The sequence below is a fragment of the Ambystoma mexicanum genome, chromosome 10 (assembly GCF_040938575.1).
Source record: "Ambystoma mexicanum isolate Mex_15411 chromosome 10, UKY_AmexF1_1, whole genome shotgun sequence".
Lineage (NCBI taxonomy): Eukaryota > Metazoa > Chordata > Amphibia > Caudata > Ambystomatidae > Ambystoma > Ambystoma mexicanum.
The window spans coordinates 1,242,061,094-1,242,079,917 of record NC_090932.1 but is presented as its reverse complement, the minus strand read 5'-3'; the positions used below and the strand labels follow the sequence as shown (position 1 = coordinate 1,242,079,917).

Below are 18,824 nucleotides of genomic sequence, written 5' to 3'. Positions count from 1 at the left end.
CTCCAACAGCTGTTCTTCGTTCCCCAGGAATTAAAAAGTGGATACAGCTGAGGAAGACTGCGGGTTAGAATATAGCGACGCCACTGTTATAATAGATGAATGTAGCTGGGGATGCACCGACAATAGGAGGGAATCTTCCTCCGTCTGTCTGCATTTGACGTCTAGGCGCATGTTGGTAGTCTGAGTGGAGTGTGGCCTGACCGAGCCCTTTTTGGGTAAGGGATCAACGTCCTTCTGAAGCGGCGGGGTCTGGAATTGGCTCTCCGTTTACAATGATGCATAGAACTTCCTAAACACTCACATATTTTTATTTTATATACCCCCCCCCTCACCCTCCACTCTCTGAATAAAGGAATTATCAATCAGGCCCCTCAATCTGTTGGCAAGCAGTCTACCACTTTTATCACCCTGTTCCCAGTATTTGTCTCATAAAGAATGTGCCTTGTTCTTTTTACATACATCTCGATTTATCAGCATTGTAGAGACACATACCTTTTGATATGCTTCCTCTATTATGGATTCTACTATACAGCAGCAGATTTATTAATAACTACTGCTTTTGTGTCAAACTTTAGTATCCTCTAATCCCATTCACGTTTTTGTGCTACCACAGATTCATGGTCCACCTATTTGGACTTGCATACTACACCACATGTTCAATGCTGCAAACGACTGCCTTTTTAACTTCTTGTTCCCGCTTACCCATCCTCTTATCTTCCTCTTGCTTCTTCCTTTTTCTTCCAGCAAACTAAGGTCTATATTCACCAAGGGGTGTGGGGGTGGAGGGTGCACAACACCCCACTACAGCCAAGCTCAGGTTCACTGAAACATCTATGTGATGATTGGGTGCAGTGTTATAGCTCAGTACTCACCCCTTGATCATCTTCATCTGAATTATCAAAGAGGTTATCTAAATCATGCAGCGATGGTGCCAAGTCTGCCACAAGCATTAGGCTCCCGGTACCGACTCGGCCTGCAGCACCATCCTGCCGGGTATCTATATAGTAAAAAGATCAAAACAAAAAGATGTCAGAAAAAAAGCACTGGGTATGAGCACTAAGTAGTGCCTTAGACATTCAAATCCATACAGGTTTTGGGAAAAGGCAATCGATATCAACTTAACTACAAAGATGTTTAAGTTAATCATAACTAAATTCAGGAAGAAAACCATACATGGACTAAATTGAAAACTAATGTCTAATTGGCAGGTTGTCTTGTTGGTTCTCAGGTCGACTCAGAGTGGGGCAAGCCAAGTATTTAAAGCAGCATTTTACAAGGTCACCCAGAGCGGTGTTGACGTCAGTTGTCTTTTATGCAGCGCTGGCAAACTGGGGCAATGAGAGAGAGACTCCAGAATAGTCTGGTATGCTGGGTGTTGAGTCAACTGTGCACAGAGGTCAATACCAATTAAACACTGCTTCAAGAACTGTGGCTTATTGGCATTTCAACCTAACTGTGTTGCATGGAAGAAATGCATCACATCAAACAATACTGCAATTAGGCTGCCTTTCTTCTATACATGTACAATGAACATGATGGGTAGGGGTTCCTATAAAGCCAAGCTGTTTTCCATGCTTTGTTTTACAACTGCATGTTTTGGCATCCACTTAGACACAAACAATTCCTCTATATCCTCCTATTTTCCATTGCTGCAATGAAAACCTTCCATCTGTTTGGGGTCAGTGCCTGTGCTTGTTGGAACCGGTTGGAGTTGAGATTTTCTGTTCAAAATTAAAATTCCTGAAATAGCACAAAATTAGGGTGTATGGGATCCAAGAACTAATGCAGGTTAGGGGATAATGTTTTTTCCGAGTAATGACACTCGGACTTGGACATTCCTACATTATTTTTGTTTTGCAGGGTATTCTATGGATAGTTACACTAACTGTATACTGTGCACAACAGTGTTGATTCTCCTACCAACCCTTCTTTCAAACACACTCCGCTCTCAAGGTTCTGTCCATGACCCAGAATCTACTGGGATCTGCGTAACCTCCTGTTATACAGGAGGACATCAAGTCCATTAGAAGTTGGCTGGTAGTACAACTGCAGAGTATAGACATACTACCTAGCTAATGCATACCAAGATATACATGGGGAATCGCAAGGATATTAGATCCCAATAATGGTCATCCTTACTCCCTTTAGCCATAATTACATTAGAATTAAAAACTAACCAGATTGAAAGCAGCTATGCCAACACAAAGAGCTGTCAATTTAAGGGATTACAAATGACTTTACACATGACCAGCTTCCAATAATGAAATTGTGACGCTGTGCGTAGAAACAAAACCAGAGTGACGATGGGAGAGAAGGACAAAATTCAGTGGCGTTTTAGAAAAAGGATGCTCTTATCCTACTAGCCAATGTAACAAGTCACCTGTGCTTGCAAACTTGCCTGGTTGAGGAGTGGGGCTAAAAATTGACATGGCATCCTTTCCTTCAAGCCCTGGTGAAGAACACTGAGACAGTGAGACATCATTGGGAACAAATCCATCCTCTGACTGCAAATAAATGTCAAAAGAACACAATAGTTAGCACAAATAAGACAGTAAGATCTACTAGGAGTTTTTTTTATGTATTCTTTAAAAGATAGTGCCCTCCTGATTCATCAGTACTAAGAAAATTATTCACACTGTTGGTAATTACCAAAGTAAGATCTTCGCAACACAGACATCTGCAGAAATAGAACGCAAAATAAAAGCAAGCTTTGTTACTGTAGTAAAAAAAATAGGGTGTTTGCTTGCTTGTTGATTTTCAGCACTGATGTACTGCAATGACTTACAAGTCCAACCTGGCGATTTTTTAAATTAATCTTTAGTGTAGGTAACTTTCAAAAGGATATCACAATATATCTTACATAAGGAACATTTTATGTTAGGCTATATTTGTAAGGAGCCGTGTAAACGTCCCATGCCTGGCTATAGGGACCACTGCAACTGTAGCAAAGGGTGCCGGATATCGCCCTCAGCCAATGAACGTTGGGCCGGTACTAGGATTGGGAGGTTATACTGGTCACATGCTGGAGGCACAGAAGCCCTAGTGTCATCACAGTTTGAAACAAAAAAGGCTCGGGTGGTGAGATAGAAATCCATCCAAGATGGTACGCAGACCAGTTTTTACACTGGTTACAACCCCCCCAGCCTAGGGAGAGCAATATAAAACCCTGGTACAACAGCCAGAAATAGTGGGTTGGAGGAGCAGTAGGATTGAGTTTGTCTGGTGCTGGAAAGGCTTGAAAGAAGCAGAGGCTCAAATGATGGAGAAAGTTGGAGAGGTGGCACAAGTGGAATGCAGAAGGAGTTCATGAAAGCCAAGAGGGAGAAGGAGGTGGTGGTAACAAAAGAGGAGGTACCTAGACGTGCAAACATCAGGAGTGTACCTGAAGGAGAAGATGGAGAGTTAAAGTCAAGAGGTGTGGTGAGATACTGGAGAGAGCAACATGAGGTGGAGGTGGTTTGGAGGCAGTAGGAAGAAACATTGAGGGGAGAAGTGGATACCCCAGACGTGGTAATGTCCAGAGGTGCAGGAGGGTTAGAGGTGATAACAGTGGGTAGAGGAGGCGGAGCAGATCTGGTGATGACAGCCAGTGAAGAGGCAGCCCAGGTAATATCAACAGGTGAATGGAGGACTAAAGAGAGGAGAAGCAAGGTTTTAGTTTTTATATAGCGCAAACTAGACAAACAAGTAGAGTGCTGTACACAAATCACTAAAAACATGAATTTCTCCAATAAACAATTATATCAATAAGAATAAAATATATTTTCTACACTAACAATACAATTAATCATCCTCATTGATAAAACAGTCATAGAAACTACATGCAATATGCAGTGATTAAAAATTCTAATAAGCTAAAGTACTGGTCTATTCAATTAAACACTTGTTCCAGAAATGCGTTTTCACTAATTTGTGAAATTTCAAGTAATCTGATGGCAATCTTGGTTCCTTCTGAAGTTTGTGCCAGTGCTTTGAGGATGTAACAGAAAATTATCAATTCAGGGCGCTTGTCCTTTTAAATTTGGGCACTTCCAACCTTCACTCTTCACGGCTCCTCAACCCTCTCTCCTCCAGAGATGTTCAGCTTTTCTGCCAGACAGGTGGAAGTCAAAGAATAAAGTGCTCTGTTTGGAATAGAGAGCAAGCACGTTGTGCTGCAAAGGGGAGATGGAAGAACGCACAGAGAAGTCTCTTACATAGCCAGAGAAAGAAGGTTCTAATGGGTCTGGTCTGGTCAGCTCAGCCCCAGGCATGACCATATAGTGGGAGGAACAGTCAGACAGGGTCAGGGAGATTATAGTAATAACATACAGGGTTGGAAGAAACAGGAGAAAGATTAGGCAAGGCAGAATCCAATGGACAACTCCTCCAGCTCTCCCAGCCAGCTACTCCCATTGACCAGTCTTGCTAAGATTCTGTGCCCGAGTAAGTCTTGGACTAAGGGACTCCAGAAAGCCTGCATCTAGATAAAGTACAGGAGAAGGGTGTGTGGCCCCAAAAGCCTGCAACGCTATGAAGGGGTGACATGCTCTTCCTTGGAATTAAACGCACTGAAACTGACATTCAAGAGAGCAGCAAGGCCCACAGTGCAAAGGAACACCTGGGAGGGCGCTTTGGGTCTACCAGGAATGGATAAACCCAATAAAACCAAGGAGAAAAAGCATCTGACAATTGTGTTTTGTTTGGCAACAACCCGTTCACATTTAAGTTCAACCTTCTTTCAAAAATACTCCCCTTGTAAAGGATAATTAATTTTAACGTATGGTTTTGGCGCTCTTTGTCGCAAGGCAACCGTAGGACAAGTTAAACATTGCATGGGTTCTTGACAGACTACTGTTTGGTTGAGTGAGTGGTATTCTGTCCAAGGCAGGATACCCTTGAAGAAGTACTCAATGTAAATTCCCCATGAGTCCTTGAAAGTGTGGCTGGTGGCTCAGAATGGTCATGTTCGAGAAAGCCAGCAACATATCAGCAGGGGTATGAAACAGTGAATTATTCCAGCTAGATTTTTGAAATCTAACCGCTCTTGGAGTTATTTGGAAAATCCTATGGGTGTACATATTTTCTTATAGCCTAGCATTGTTGGTGATGCAAAATATAAATAAACTAATTATAGAGGTCCAATGTTGAAATCACAGCAGTGAAGAGCCTCCCACCCACACAACAGGAGGCGGGCAGGTTGCATGGGAATCTATGAAACACTTGAGAAGAAAAGTTTCCCAACCTAATGGTAATGGTTCTGACTGATGCAATGCTATCTTTGTAATGTCCAGAATCAAGCACTTTGAGAGTTTAAAAGGTAAGTGGAAAGTTTTTAAGGCTGGTCTCCTACATCCCTGGTGGGGATTGATGGCTAGAACGCTACTGATCAGGACCAGGCAAGGGAAGGTTAGGGAGTACTTTACACCCATGCAATCCCAGTGACAAGTGGGGGAGGACGGGTGCAACAAAAGAGGTATACAGGCTCACACCCCAAACTCAAATTTCCTAAGGGACCATCCCTTGGGAACGCTGAATAACTGGAGTCACTTTTACCATCGCTCCGGCTTGAAAAGAGGTCCAGGGTCTACAGGAGTAGTTGTTGACGTCTGTGACAGGATTGGCTCTAGATGGACAGCAGTTCCATGCTCCAAGGGGACGGACGGTGGAGGGTGGCCCTGCGATTTCTGAACACCCGCCACAGCAGGATCCACGACCAGAGGGAGACCCCCCCCCCCACAGGACATGGCAGAAATGGGCAGCAGCAAAGCTCACCTCCAACGAGGTGGTGGCTGCGAGTGTCCGCTCTAGGTCCAAGACCGTGACTCCTGGACTACCTGCAGAGGAACAGTATTGGAAATAATGCAGAGTCCTAGACAGTTTAGTTGAACAACTTTGTTTTCAGAGTTTTTCTGAAGGTAGAGAGGGATTGTTCGCTTCTCAGACTCGACGATAGCTAGTTCCATGCTTTGGGGGCTAGAAAGTCAAAGCTGGTTCGGCCAGCTTTCACTCTGTTAAATGCTGGGACAGAGAGTTGGGTGTGAGTATTTGTTTCGTTTTGGCCTGTGTGTTGGCGCCTGGTGTATTCTTTCTACTAAGTGCGGTTTGGGTGAGGCACCTGTCTGGGATTGTGAGGGCTTTAAATGTTATACGTTCTTTGTCTAGAAAGCAGTGGGCGTCCCTTCTTGCCTGGGTGATGTGCCCTCTCCTGGTAATGCCGAGTGCCGCTCTGAGGGAATTGTTTTGTGCTATTTGCAGTCGATTGATGTTATATGTGGACGTGCCCAGGAGTGAGATATTGCAATAGTCTAGTTTTGCGCCTATAGTGGCTCTGGCGATTATGTGGTGGTTATTTTGTGGTAGGTAGGGTTTTACAGCATTTATGATTTTTGAAGTGAGAGCTGCTGCTGATGGATGAGATGGCATTGACTTGTCTGTCCATAGATAATGTGGAATCTAAGTAGACGCCTAAGGTTTTCACTGAGGCGGACGTTGTAATGATTGTCTTCGCTGATGGAGCTATATGTGTTGTCAAGTCGTTTTAAGGCTTCTTTAGGGCCTTCTAGTAGTAATTCCGTTTTTTTTCCATTTAGACATAAGCCCTTTGCCACCATCCAAGCCTGGATGTGGGCGTATGTGTCTTGTAGGGTCTTGGTCGTAGTTGCCTGTTAGGGGAATGAGAATTTGTGTCATCGGCATAGTTGGTGAAGGCTATGCTGAATTCTTCTAGGTCGCTGAATAGTGGGAGAGTGAATAGATTGTAGAGCGTGGGGGAAGCGCATGAACCTTGTGGGACTCCACACTCGATGGGTGATGGAGTGGCAGATGCTTGGTCTGAGAAGACTCTCATAGCTTGACCATCAAGGAAGGAGGTGATCCATGCAGTGTCTTCTTTAGAGAAGTGAGCTGTATCAGTAAGAGGTTTGCAGAGGATCTTGTGGTAAACCAGATCGAAGGCTGCCGAGAGGTCCAAGAGTAGGAGGAGTGAGGTTTTGCCTTTGTCCATGGCTTCGAGTAGTCGGTTCTTGAGGTTGAGTAAGGCTGACTCTGTGCCATGGCAGGGAGGGAAGCCCGATTGTCTTTTTCCCCAAGATGTTGTGCGTTTCTAGGTAAGCTTGAATCTGCAGATATGCAGCTTTTTCTCGAATTTTCAGCAGGAATGGCACTGTGGTAATGGGGTGGTAGTTTGGGGATTCTGGGTCGAGGGAGGTTTTTTGTTTCTTTTTTAGTAAGGGCTGCACCCAGGCTTCCTAGAGGGTGGTTGACACGGTCCTGGTGGCGAAGAATGCATTGATGAAGGAGGTGATAAAAGGAGAAAGTGCTGTGGCGCAGACTTAGACTGTCTTGCTTCATGGTGCCTTCACAATAAGCACCCCAAAAAATAAATAGGAAGGCCCATATACATGAAGGTGAGCAGCTACAGCAAGAGGGATGATCTTCGGCCACAAGTCGGCGAACTACAGTGTCCCAAGAGTTGACTCTTGACAGCTACCGCTGTACTGTATAGGGCTTGTCCAAAATTGGACAGACACATGGATTGTGCTGACACTCTACAAACTGCTTCTGGCAGCAGGCTTCTTGTGCAGGGACCCGGACTGATTGGTCCCATCAGTCCAAGGTTGAATCACCTACGAGGGTCTTCCTGGATCATTGCAAGAGGTGCATTTTTATGGGTCTTCAGCACAATGCTTCTCTTCCTCTGGGTCTTGGCTCCAATCGGCCATCTGATTAACTACTGCAGGAAGCCCTCTGATCTCAAATTAAGACTGGGGACTGCCCCAGCACACCAATGGCAAACATCTTGGCTGGCATGTGCATAATCTATCTGTGGGAGAATGGTTACCCCCTCCCTTAGTCTAGGAATGCACTAATGAGCCGTCACTGTTTAATTACACCGCTGTTTGCCGCTTCTTGCGCACACAGCTAAAGAGAATGAATACCAAATTATGTAATGCCACTTATTTATTGAGAAAATTGTTATTCAGCATACAAAATTAAAAGCAGCTGAAGTCAGCTAAACAAAAGGCACATTTACAGTAAATAAATCACAAAATAGGTTTTACAAGACAAGAACACTTTGGCAAATTAAATGTGACAGGAATAGTAAACAGTGACTTTGCACAATACTTTGACACATAGCAAAGCGCTGAAATAGGAAAAACAAAAAGTCTGTACTGCAGTTTGTATTTTGCATTGATTTTTTCAACTCCACAGAAGTTTGTCGTTTTGCGAGTCTAAATTGCTTTACTAATTATTCAATGTCTTTTTTGTTTGTGGGAACATCAAAAAACCGTAATGTTAGGTTTTTCCCTCAGGTCGACACGTGTTTCGGCTCTTTATTTGTGGGCCTCCTCATACAAAGACTGCCTGAGAAACAAAAATCCACAAGGCCATCCTGACCAGCAGAGACAAAAATGCATGACGCTACGAGTATAACCTCAAACCTTTGTCTAATGCCACCTTGATGGCCTGAATCCTATAGAGTGGTGGGCAAGACCCTCCGTCTTTCCTCCTCCTATCAACTGCAGAAACCTAACGAGGAAACCAGGCCTCCAGATAAGTTGCATACCAGGCCTTTTTACGCATGAAAATCTTGTAAATACAACAACTTTATTATTTTCCTGTGTACATTTACACACAAGTTTAGAGAAGAGGGCAGTGCAAAGGTCAGGTTACTTGACACAAACCAGAAGGCTTCTTTTGATTTTTATCTACATGGATGTAATTGCAAGCCACCTCTGAAACTGAATTGTGGTTTCTGGCGAGCATTGGCACCCAGTGTTGCCCTTCTGCCCGATGCCAACTACTTCAAATACAAGGGTATCGTAAAGGTGATGGCTTTCCTACCATCTGATTTGTGGCATACAGAAGTGGAGGTATTCCCCTACCTAACAATTGTGTGGAGAAATCGTGCAGTTGGTCGAGGGTGCATTTCATGCTTGGTCAGACCATGCCACTGCTGCACGTTCTGGGGTTTTCAGTAATTCTCAGGATTTCAAATCGTTTCCTCCAGTGCTCCAGTTAAGATTTTGAGGTGGGAGTATTTTACTCCCTATTTTTAAACTGAGAGAGTAAATTTGATTTTAACACAATAAAAATAACTTTTCTCCTTTGCAAGAGTAAACTGTATGCGACATCCAGCCGACGTGTGCAAAAACTGTATGGAAATCATTACTAACTGGTAGCTTTCGGCCTTGTAATGAAATACACCTTTCATTATTTCTCTGTCTGGCCATTTGATCTCTTCTGTATGTTTTTAAATGTTGAAAACAGAAAAAACTAGCCAATTACATAGTAAAGCAAGCATGAATGGGTTTGATAGCAGAATTGTCTTTTGATGTTTAATGAAAGTCCTCTTGGAGCTATTACAACCTAATGGTATGCCAGTGTTATGATACAACAGTGCATAGAGGCTAGGACTCCATGCTAAATTCTATATCTAATCTCATGGTCAAATGGTTATTCAAATATGGTTTTTGGCAAAGCGGTGTACATAGAACATATTTATCACAATTATCACCAAACCAATGTCTGTACTCCTTTATCGACCTTGAAAGGATGAAAAGCTGAGTTGGTCTTGCTGGGATTCGAAACTGCAACCTACAGATCACGCACAGATTGCAGCAACAAGTGCTCAACCGGCTGAGCTACCTTATTGGCCAAAATCCTTCAGAGGTCGGTTAACTGAGTATCGACTGAGGTATAATAATCACAGTGCCTAGATGTTGGACGAACCATGTATGAAGGGCTACATAAAGTTAAATACCTATCTGGATTATCACAGGGACCGGTTTTGCCGAGTTTCTATTTCAATTACAAATGTAACTTTCATTTTGTTTTTGAACAGTCAGGTTTTGGATGTTTTAATTGTAGTCTTGACGATGAGAGAGGCTAGAACACCTGTGATTGGTGTAATGACAATCACTCACCCTTCAACAAATACTCTGCTGCCACTGATCGATCATAGTAATGTACCCCATTGACTGCAAGGTTGAATGAATGTAAACTATACCATGCAGTCTCATCATTTTACACACTGTTTATAATTGAAGTGTAAATTCAATTATAAGTGTAAAAATCATCTGCCTCTGCATGATTATGTACACAACAGGGGAACTCTGAAAAATACAACTGTGCAATACTGGTTTGCTTTCACTGGAAGAAAAAAAAAGCATAATGTTAGAAAATATTAATTCTCAATTGCAACTTAGTTTTCCATCTTATTTTTAAAATCCTAACCTAGGAAAATAAATACGCACAGGGCTTCTGTTTGCTCCATGAGTAGCAACACAGCAGAAGCTGAATGGAAATAAACCATTCCTTGAATCACAGTGTGCAGTATCTTTTATTGAAAGGCTTCAGAGAAATACATTCGCAGGCACTTCATGTGCGCCAGTAGAAGAGGCATGTGAACACATGCATTCTAGCGGTCCAAGGACACCATCCAGTCAGCCTGGCTGAAAGAGCCTTAAATGCTTGGACGGCGACAACATTCTTGAATAGGTCCTTTCCGATGCATGGATTAGACAACTCATCTAAAATGGGGAAAACGTGAGAGATGGGCACTAGCAACTAAATGGACTCGCGCAGCACTGGTAATCTATTTGGTGGTTAGCATTGTACCCAAATAGAACTGAATGGGATGAACCGAACCTGCTGCAAAAACACAGGAGGTGGTGTAGCCCACACCTGGTGAGACGACTAGAGGAGGTTGCATCTGCTTATCTTGCGCTGGTTGCTTGAATCAGTCATCAGAAGATAGGCCCCAACAGACCAGGCCTTATATATACACCTTGCTGGTGCCCCTAACCGTTTGAGGCAGCCCAATCCATACCAGCATGAGGCACGCTGTGCACATTCTTGCACTCTCATCTAGGATTAATTTGCAGTGAGCACTATACCCAGATAAACTCGGAACCCCTGCAAATCTCTTTGCTTGGAGAAAGACTTGTGAGGGTTGAAACACGTGTAGGCTAAAATCACTCAATTAAATTCATATTCACAGTTTATAAACCGAAATCTTGTGATCATTGATTCAGGCAACCAGCGCAGGATATACATATGCAACCTCCACTAGTCATTTCAAATAGGCCTCACCTTCAATAATGTAATACTGCTGTGCGTCTACTGCACGGCATGTGCACTTACTATAGTAGCCGAGGTTGAGGTGCTAATGTACACAGACCTGCAGATAAAAGGCATATCGGGGAACCTTACAAAGTAAAATCTTATGACTATGCCACATTTCATTTTTTACTTCACGTACCATTTACGCAGGCAGGCCAGAGCACTGGTTTGAGAAATCCCTGCATTTCTTCCAGTAGATGGCGCTACAGCATTTCTTTAGCACATGCCATCCTTGTATGAAGACTGCGATGCCATCAAATTGACTAATCCGCAACATGCAGGGAAGGAAATAGGGCTTTGAACCAGACTTGCTAAATGTGAGCCGAACGTATATCTATTTATATCTGCACAATACAATTCGTCTCACACGCATTTACAGCCGACTTCACAGTGCTGTAAGCCTTGACAGTGGCAGGGCAACAGTCAGACACACTGGGAAGTCCTCACAAATGGAATCTCTAAACCAATCCAGGCCATGCAGATGCAAGAAAATCATTAACGGGCGTATAAGGGGTTGTCGATTTCTTTGCCAGGATTGGTCCAAGATTGTGCTCTTTTGCTATAGCTGAGCAGATAGGAATAACGATTTGCTGCTACCCTGACTTCAGATACCCATCGCCTCACTAAGTGTGCAGCTAGCCATCTGGGCATATGCATACCTGGCATACAATGCTCTGCAGCAACAGGGTCTTGTGGATTCAGCCACTCTGATGATTTCTCCATGAGCTCTAGCAGAGATCAAAACAGTACCTCCTTGCTGCAGTAAGAACCGATCTAAAAGTAAAATTGTTTACACAGCTATCATTTGACTACTGATATCAAATGCTTTGTGGCAACTAGTAGAACACCTTTTCGGCTCAGTGCAAAAAAACAGAATGATTACCGTAAAACATGTGCTTTACACTCTAAAATGAAAGTTGAGGCACCAGTGTAGCGTCCATGCCACCTGACCAAACGTGTCCCTCGAAACATGTTCAACTATCCTGTGGCACAAACTGCAGCTCTAAGCTGTGGGCTGGCTTTTCTTGTGAAAGCACCACCTTTGACGTGTGGTACAGGTAAAATAAGTCAACGCTGAGCTCAGACAGTCACAGAGTCTGAGAAAGTACAGGAATTCCCGTTTGCCACACCTTTAGCGCTGGGCAGCACACACCAAGACTTGGTTTTCCCAATGATCGTGCGGTGTGGGTGTGTCACCGGGCTGCAGTGGCCGCTTTTAGTCTCAGAAAAAGGGAGTATCAATGTACAGCTAACTGCACACAAATTATCCATCAGACGCAATTTCTCTTAAGAAGCTAGGCAGTAATGGTTAGATCTTCATTCAAAGACAAAGCACTGACTTGTTCATACATTTACAATGTGTGTTGCCATATTAAGTGTGCTCATAACGTATTGAATATTGATTAATGCTTCCCATCCAGCATCAATGTGAACCGTCATGGAAAATGGATATTTGTCCAAGTGCAGGTAGCGAGTGCTGGGGGATACTGTAAGGGACTGCAGGACTTCACTTCAAGGATGTGAGCACTGCAAGCACCGATGTGGAAAATGGTGGCGAGCAGAGCTTATAGCGTTAAATATGAAGAGTCCCCAGTAATTTTAATACTAGTCATACTTGCACTTTCTTTAGAAAGCGACGTATTTCGATGGAACTCAACTCCTCTTTAGAATTAGAATGAGGGTCCGTTTAGAGAGAAAGCACGGGAAAAAAAGGAATGTGGCACTAGAACAGGAGAAGGCTGGCAAGGGGCTGTGAAAAAGGACTGTAAAGTGGGGAACTTTGAAACTTGACAAAGCAGATGGTCACACTGAAGAATCAAGAGGCACAGAAAAGAGGATGGGGAGCATTTGAGGCAGAGAGGAGGGCTGGCAGGGCCCTGTAATAGATGAAAGGGTGACACTGCGATGAGAAGGCTGAAGGAGTAACTTTCAGAAGGGTTAAGAAGTGACGCAATTTGAGCATTTTTCCCAGTCTCTCAGTTGTAATGCAGGAACACGGTCAATAATATATGTCCAACTTTGAGCTTCATGTTCAAGTGAACTGGACTCAACCCTACAGATAGCGTATCAGCCACTTGTACTCCCTAAAAATAAAAAATGGGAAGTAAAAACACTGCCAACAAAAAATAAAAAGCAGACACATAGAACCTACGCCCCCAGTTTTTACTCGCGTAGCTCCATGGATATGTTTGGACCAGCAGTGCACGTTCTACCAGAGGAACAAACTACTATTCGAACTGCCTGATCGGAAGAAGTAAACATGAATCTTTAAACATGCATGAATAACTAGGCGCAAAGAAATAAATATTGCAAAAACATATCGGTTTTCCAGTTAAAATATTTGTACACGCTTAGAAAAAAATACTTCCGTTAGGAATTGTACTTCCATTTCTACTCCCTAAAAAATCATTTTACTTTCAACTTTAAAAAACTGGAAGTAAAAAGCTCCTACTTCCGAACGTTATCTGGGACACTGAATGTACCCGACCAGATGAGACATGCCCCCCCCAATGTTCCATGTATCTTTACAGCCAATTTTGAAATTGTAAACTGATGTTCTAGATTACAAATGGAGTACTAATATTAAGGAACTTTTCAGTGGATATCAACTTATGGGCCTCGCGACCAGATTTACTTGTGAATGTTGCTATTGGAACTAGGTGTCGCATTTGTGTGGGAGTCTATGGAGACATTGAGTTCCTCTACTCCGTTGAAAAAACCGTTTGATTTCTCACACACCTTTTACTGCGCCACAGTGGGTTGATTGGTACTGTGATTACATTGTGTTTCCATTTGAAAAAAATGGTTATCCGGGTTGGTGGTTTAACATAAAGTTCTTTATTTTGAAAACTAAAATGGCCCTTTGTGATAACACGTGTTTCGACGCTGCCGTGTCTTTTTCAAATGAGGGAAAATCCATGCATTGATTAAACAAAATGTGAAAAGGATGATGTGCCATAAAAGTACACATACAATTGGTGTACATATTAAAGGAAACGAAAAGGAGAAAAAACGAAGAGAAAATCATCCCAAAAACATTATTCATGACATAAGTGCAAAAGCATATTTAACACAGATTGAGGAGGGGGGAGGTTCAGCAGGGATTGTTGCTGGAAGAAGCCAAATTCGATTTCTAGTCTGTGGCTGTTAAGAAATGAGATGAATGTGCCCGTTTCGTTATATAGTGTAAATCAGGTTTAGGGGAGGTTCAGGAAGAATTGTACATAAAGAAAAAAAGAGAAAAGGGTAGGGGGGTGGAAAAATAAGTTTAGTTTCACATTATGAAAAAACCTCTTACATTAATAACATTTTCGATGTTCAGTGTTATTATGCTTGTGTTAGCCATAATCTAGTAACTGCCTTGACAGTTGTGAGTCAGCTACAGGCGTGGGTTGGCATAAAATGGGTCAAAGCATGATGATATAAAGTTTAGTTAGCAGTGATTTGTTCGGGACTAGTTTCTGATCCCCCTAAATACAAGTCGGTAGCTTGCAGTAAGGTAACAATCTTAGCGTGTTGCTGCTGGTTAACATTAAGTTTGTACTGATTGAGTGTCATGGGGTTAAATACCCTGCCCGTATAAAAATGATGATGGTTAGGCTTACCCTTAATCTTGCTGCATATTGCACCGTAGTTACTGCCTGAATCTATGTTTAAAATGGTGGTAGAGAGTTAAAATAACAAAAACTACAATATTTATTCATAAGCAGGGGTTGCAAAATCGATCTGCCCACTCACACTGCTGAGGTTATTTGCTGAAGGGAGAGTACCATTTCCATGGTACTTGACCTTGCTGGAGGGTATGGGAATGTTCGAAACCAATTTGACATTCAACGCAAACCAGTTTTTTTTGTAGTAAATGGCAAATACAAGTTTACCAGTGCATGGCTTTTGGGTTGCAGAACTGCACCACATATGAAGTGTGCTTATGGTGACGTGCACCATTTAACAAAGCATTGAGAAATATTTTGTCACCCGCCACCTTGGGGCGAGTGCATTTCTCTTTGGGTGGGAGTATGTAAACTAAAGAACTCGACCCTGCAGGTCTAGTGTGATTTAAAAAAATGTGCAAGGCCTGATAAAATGTCTTGCTCACCTACCCTTGTTAGGAGGAGTAGTTCATTAGGGCTCTTGAAAAGTTAAAACTATTATTCTGAATGCAGAAGTAGGAACTTTGTGGCCACCCTTGATAGAGGTTCTTCCAGAAAGCAGAACTTTAAAAAAATAAATAAACTTCTCAGCTTCATGTCAAAAACTGCATAGTTTGCTGTTAATGCTGGGAAATATGGAATTGTGTTTTGCTAAAAAGAATTGTTGACTCAATTTTAATGCAAATAAAAATTAAACATTTTATAGGAAAATCATACGGAAGATAAAGGCAACCAGGAGGACATACAAATCATACATAATGAGAAGTTACAAAATAAATCAAATATAACAAACATAAGGGATAAAAACAAGGGAAGGCATTTTTTGTTAGACAGGAGTAACTTTAGGTTAGGCATGTTAAATATCTTATGGTTCTTAAATGATCCTAGAATATCATTCAAATAACCTTCATTCCATGCTGGCATTGTGATCAATACTGATTTGCTTTTATTAGGATGATTCAAGATCCAACATAACGTCACTCTTGAGAGGCAACATTTACTACAACTTCCATGAGATGAAAAAAAACGAGAGATCCCACCCTCTCGCCAAATGTGTGCAACCAGTGTATTCTATCACGGGTCTAAATACCTTGAGGATCGACTCTATTTTACTTGACTCTGCAGATTTCCTGTTCATGGGCCTGGTCCAACATCTTCCACCATATAACCCGATAGAAACACCTAAAAGGAACAATTACACCTAAACGATTTGCAGAGCAAGCCTCACACATTAAAGGCTTCAATGCTCTCCTTGGCCTGACTTTATTGTAGTTAGTTCGCTAAAGGAACTGTATTAGAGTGTAATTGAACCCGTCTGGAGGAAATATGTCAAATGCCACAATATAAACAGCTCTTTTAGACGGCAAACGTACATTAATTGCAATGATGCTGCTAGACCTATCTACAATACAGCCTATGCAGTTCTCAAAATCATATGGCAAAACCTTTAGCAACTTTGTTCACACGACACCAGCTTGCAGATGACCATTCTGGAGATCAGCACAGGAACTGCTGTTCAATTTTTATTTTATGTTCAAAAATTATTAAATTACACCCTGTTGTAGTCTCATGGTATTTTGGCATTTCCCTTTGGGACCGATTTCTAACTGCATGCCCATTTGATGCATTCAGTAATATAATCTGTCTTTTGGCGTTTCTCTTATGCTGTACGTTGATCGCACTAATGCCAATTTAGTTAGTTCTGAATTAGGATCTTTCTCATACAGTTTAATTCAACTTAATTTTCTAGATTCCCATTCCCTAGATTACATTGACACCTAGTGCCAATTTTAAGATGGTTTTACTTTACATTTATTGCTAAAACATGTTTCGTTTAGAACGTACCTCCTTTGTGGTTTTCTGTTTGGCGTTCTGTCTGACAGCTTTTTTAACCATATGGCCTTGTATTCTGTACATTATTTAATCCCATTCGAGAGCTGCACTAACTATATACACATTCAAATGCCACCTAAATAATCTCACGTTTATATGGGCTTCTGAACAATTTTATGCCCAAACCTCTCTGCATGAAGATATATATATGCATCTTAATATTTCGATTGTTAATAGTCTAGTCCCTGCACACACAACTAGGATCTCTGGGTAAAAACCATGATTATTTCCTTATGGGTTTCTTGGAGAACATGCTATTTATTACTTAAGGTTCTCGACTGTGTAAAAAGATGGCAAGTCATCTGGAATGGGGCCACAATTCCCCTTCTCAGAATGTGATAAAGGATAGCTGCTAGAGGAAAAGTGTTTTTGGAATCACAACCCATGTCAGGACGTAGCCTGCATGAAGGACGTAGCCTGCATGAAGACACGTCTAACTCTGAAGCCTCTCTGGTGGTGCAGTGACACCAAGTGACCATTTCAAAAAGGGAACTGTTCCGTGCCCATCCAATTGCTCCTCTACATTTAGGCATTGGTTCACCCCAGGAGTCATTCATATTACTGTTGGCACAGAGTCTTTTTTTAGAACACTTACCAGTTATTTTTGACAGCAGCAGCTCTGTACCACATTGCTGTCAAACATTCCTTTTCAGCTACAGCTGCTTTGAAATCTTGCAACCAGAGCATCCAATTCCATTTGCTACTACAGAAGCATTTCTTCACTACTTTCCATCGCCAATTGAATTCACTCTCCAGAAACTCTGCTACTGTTTTCAGAGCCCCATATTCCCTCTACCCCATGCGTCTATTGTGGTATTGTGAGGATTCCAATGAGGATTCCAATGACACTCACCTTGAATACTTATTGGTTCCCAATTTAGTGTGTTCCCCTGTAGTGCACTAAAAGTATCCATGCAGGGTACCTTGCGCATTTTACAGCTCTAGCTAATATCTGCCAAAACAGTCTCAAGGTAAGCTCATCCTCGGGAAATAGGTGATGAAGCGCCTGTGCTAGGATATCGCCAATGCCATCCCTTCTACTTGAATTTTTCATAGGCAACCAAAGATGATATTCATGAAGCTCCAGAAATGCTAAGTAGTTAAAATAGCATTGGTAGACAAATGCCAATTCTCAGAGAATAGAAGTAGTTCAGAGTCCACTCACTATGCTCCTTGGAGTCTACTTAAAACCTGCTTGATGCCTTTTCTAAATATACGGTCCCCAGATGGGGTTTTGAAATTGAGAAGTCACTAATGCCTTGGTACGATTTCAGAAGCAGGTACAAATCAATGGTTGCTGGATCAATATCTGAGGCTATGATTGGGGTCACTCAAGAACCTGACAGACTCACGAGACTTAACAAAAGAATCGTTTTGATCCGAATGGCATGGTCGGTCGCCCAGAAGCAGGACTGTAGTTGGCCTGTTTCCTGATCCTGGTACTGTGTACCCCCTCAAAATTCACTCTACCAATAAAGTCTTATTTAGTGTGAATCTTACCCCCTTGGTACCCTTGGCGATGTTGGAGCTGAAGTGGCACCAGGCTTGTGGAACTATGAACAGAGAACTGCTTACTGTTCCCTCTGTTCTACTTTTTAGTTTTACTATTCTGAATACGCGCTATCAGAGGGAGATTAACATTTTCTTCCCGTCTTTTTTACTTGTTCTGTTTTCATTGAACTAATGTAGTGGTAATTTAGAAATGTCCTTGTTAGGATGTGCTTTGATGGTCTGATGGCCTGATGGCCAAATAAAGTAACTTGACTGACTGAAAAGAATAGTGATTGCAAGATTCTGGCTGTTATTTTCACTCAAACGTGTGTCAAACCAAATTGTATTTGGTAAATGGCGAGTTATCACTTCTAACAGGCTTTTGAGCTCCATTTTAGCACAGGCAGATGGATTTAATCAGAATTGAACTGCATTGGCATTGAATGCATGCCCGTCAGCATCAGACTAGCACACACGCTCATACATTTCAGAAAAGACCTACCTTTTCAAGGAATATCTCCTCCAACACCTAGGCCAACACCTTGGCCCTTGCACCACCCGACTCGCTAGACACCACCCACCACTGCCCCCCCTGGCCACTCGGGACAGCTGTAACCCCTCTTCTATGCCCTTCTGTACCCTTCCCCCCGATGTATATCTGTTCTGTTACAACTGAAAAGCACT

At 42.3% G+C, this 18,824-nt stretch overlaps 1 protein-coding gene across 1 annotated transcript in view; it reads right to left on the bottom strand.

Annotated features, from left to right (window-relative positions):
- Positions 1-18,824, bottom strand: part of MED13L (mediator complex subunit 13L) — a 2,324,591-nt gene that overhangs the window by 1,013,220 nt on the left and 1,292,547 nt on the right. Inside the window, exons 12-13 of the mRNA XM_069619219.1 lie at positions 2,399-2,504; positions 873-997 (exon numbers count right to left, since the gene is read on the bottom strand). Of these exons, the coding sequence (XP_069475320.1) occupies positions 873-997; positions 2,399-2,504 (231 nt within the window). The remainder of the gene's footprint in view (positions 1-872; positions 998-2,398; positions 2,505-18,824) is intronic.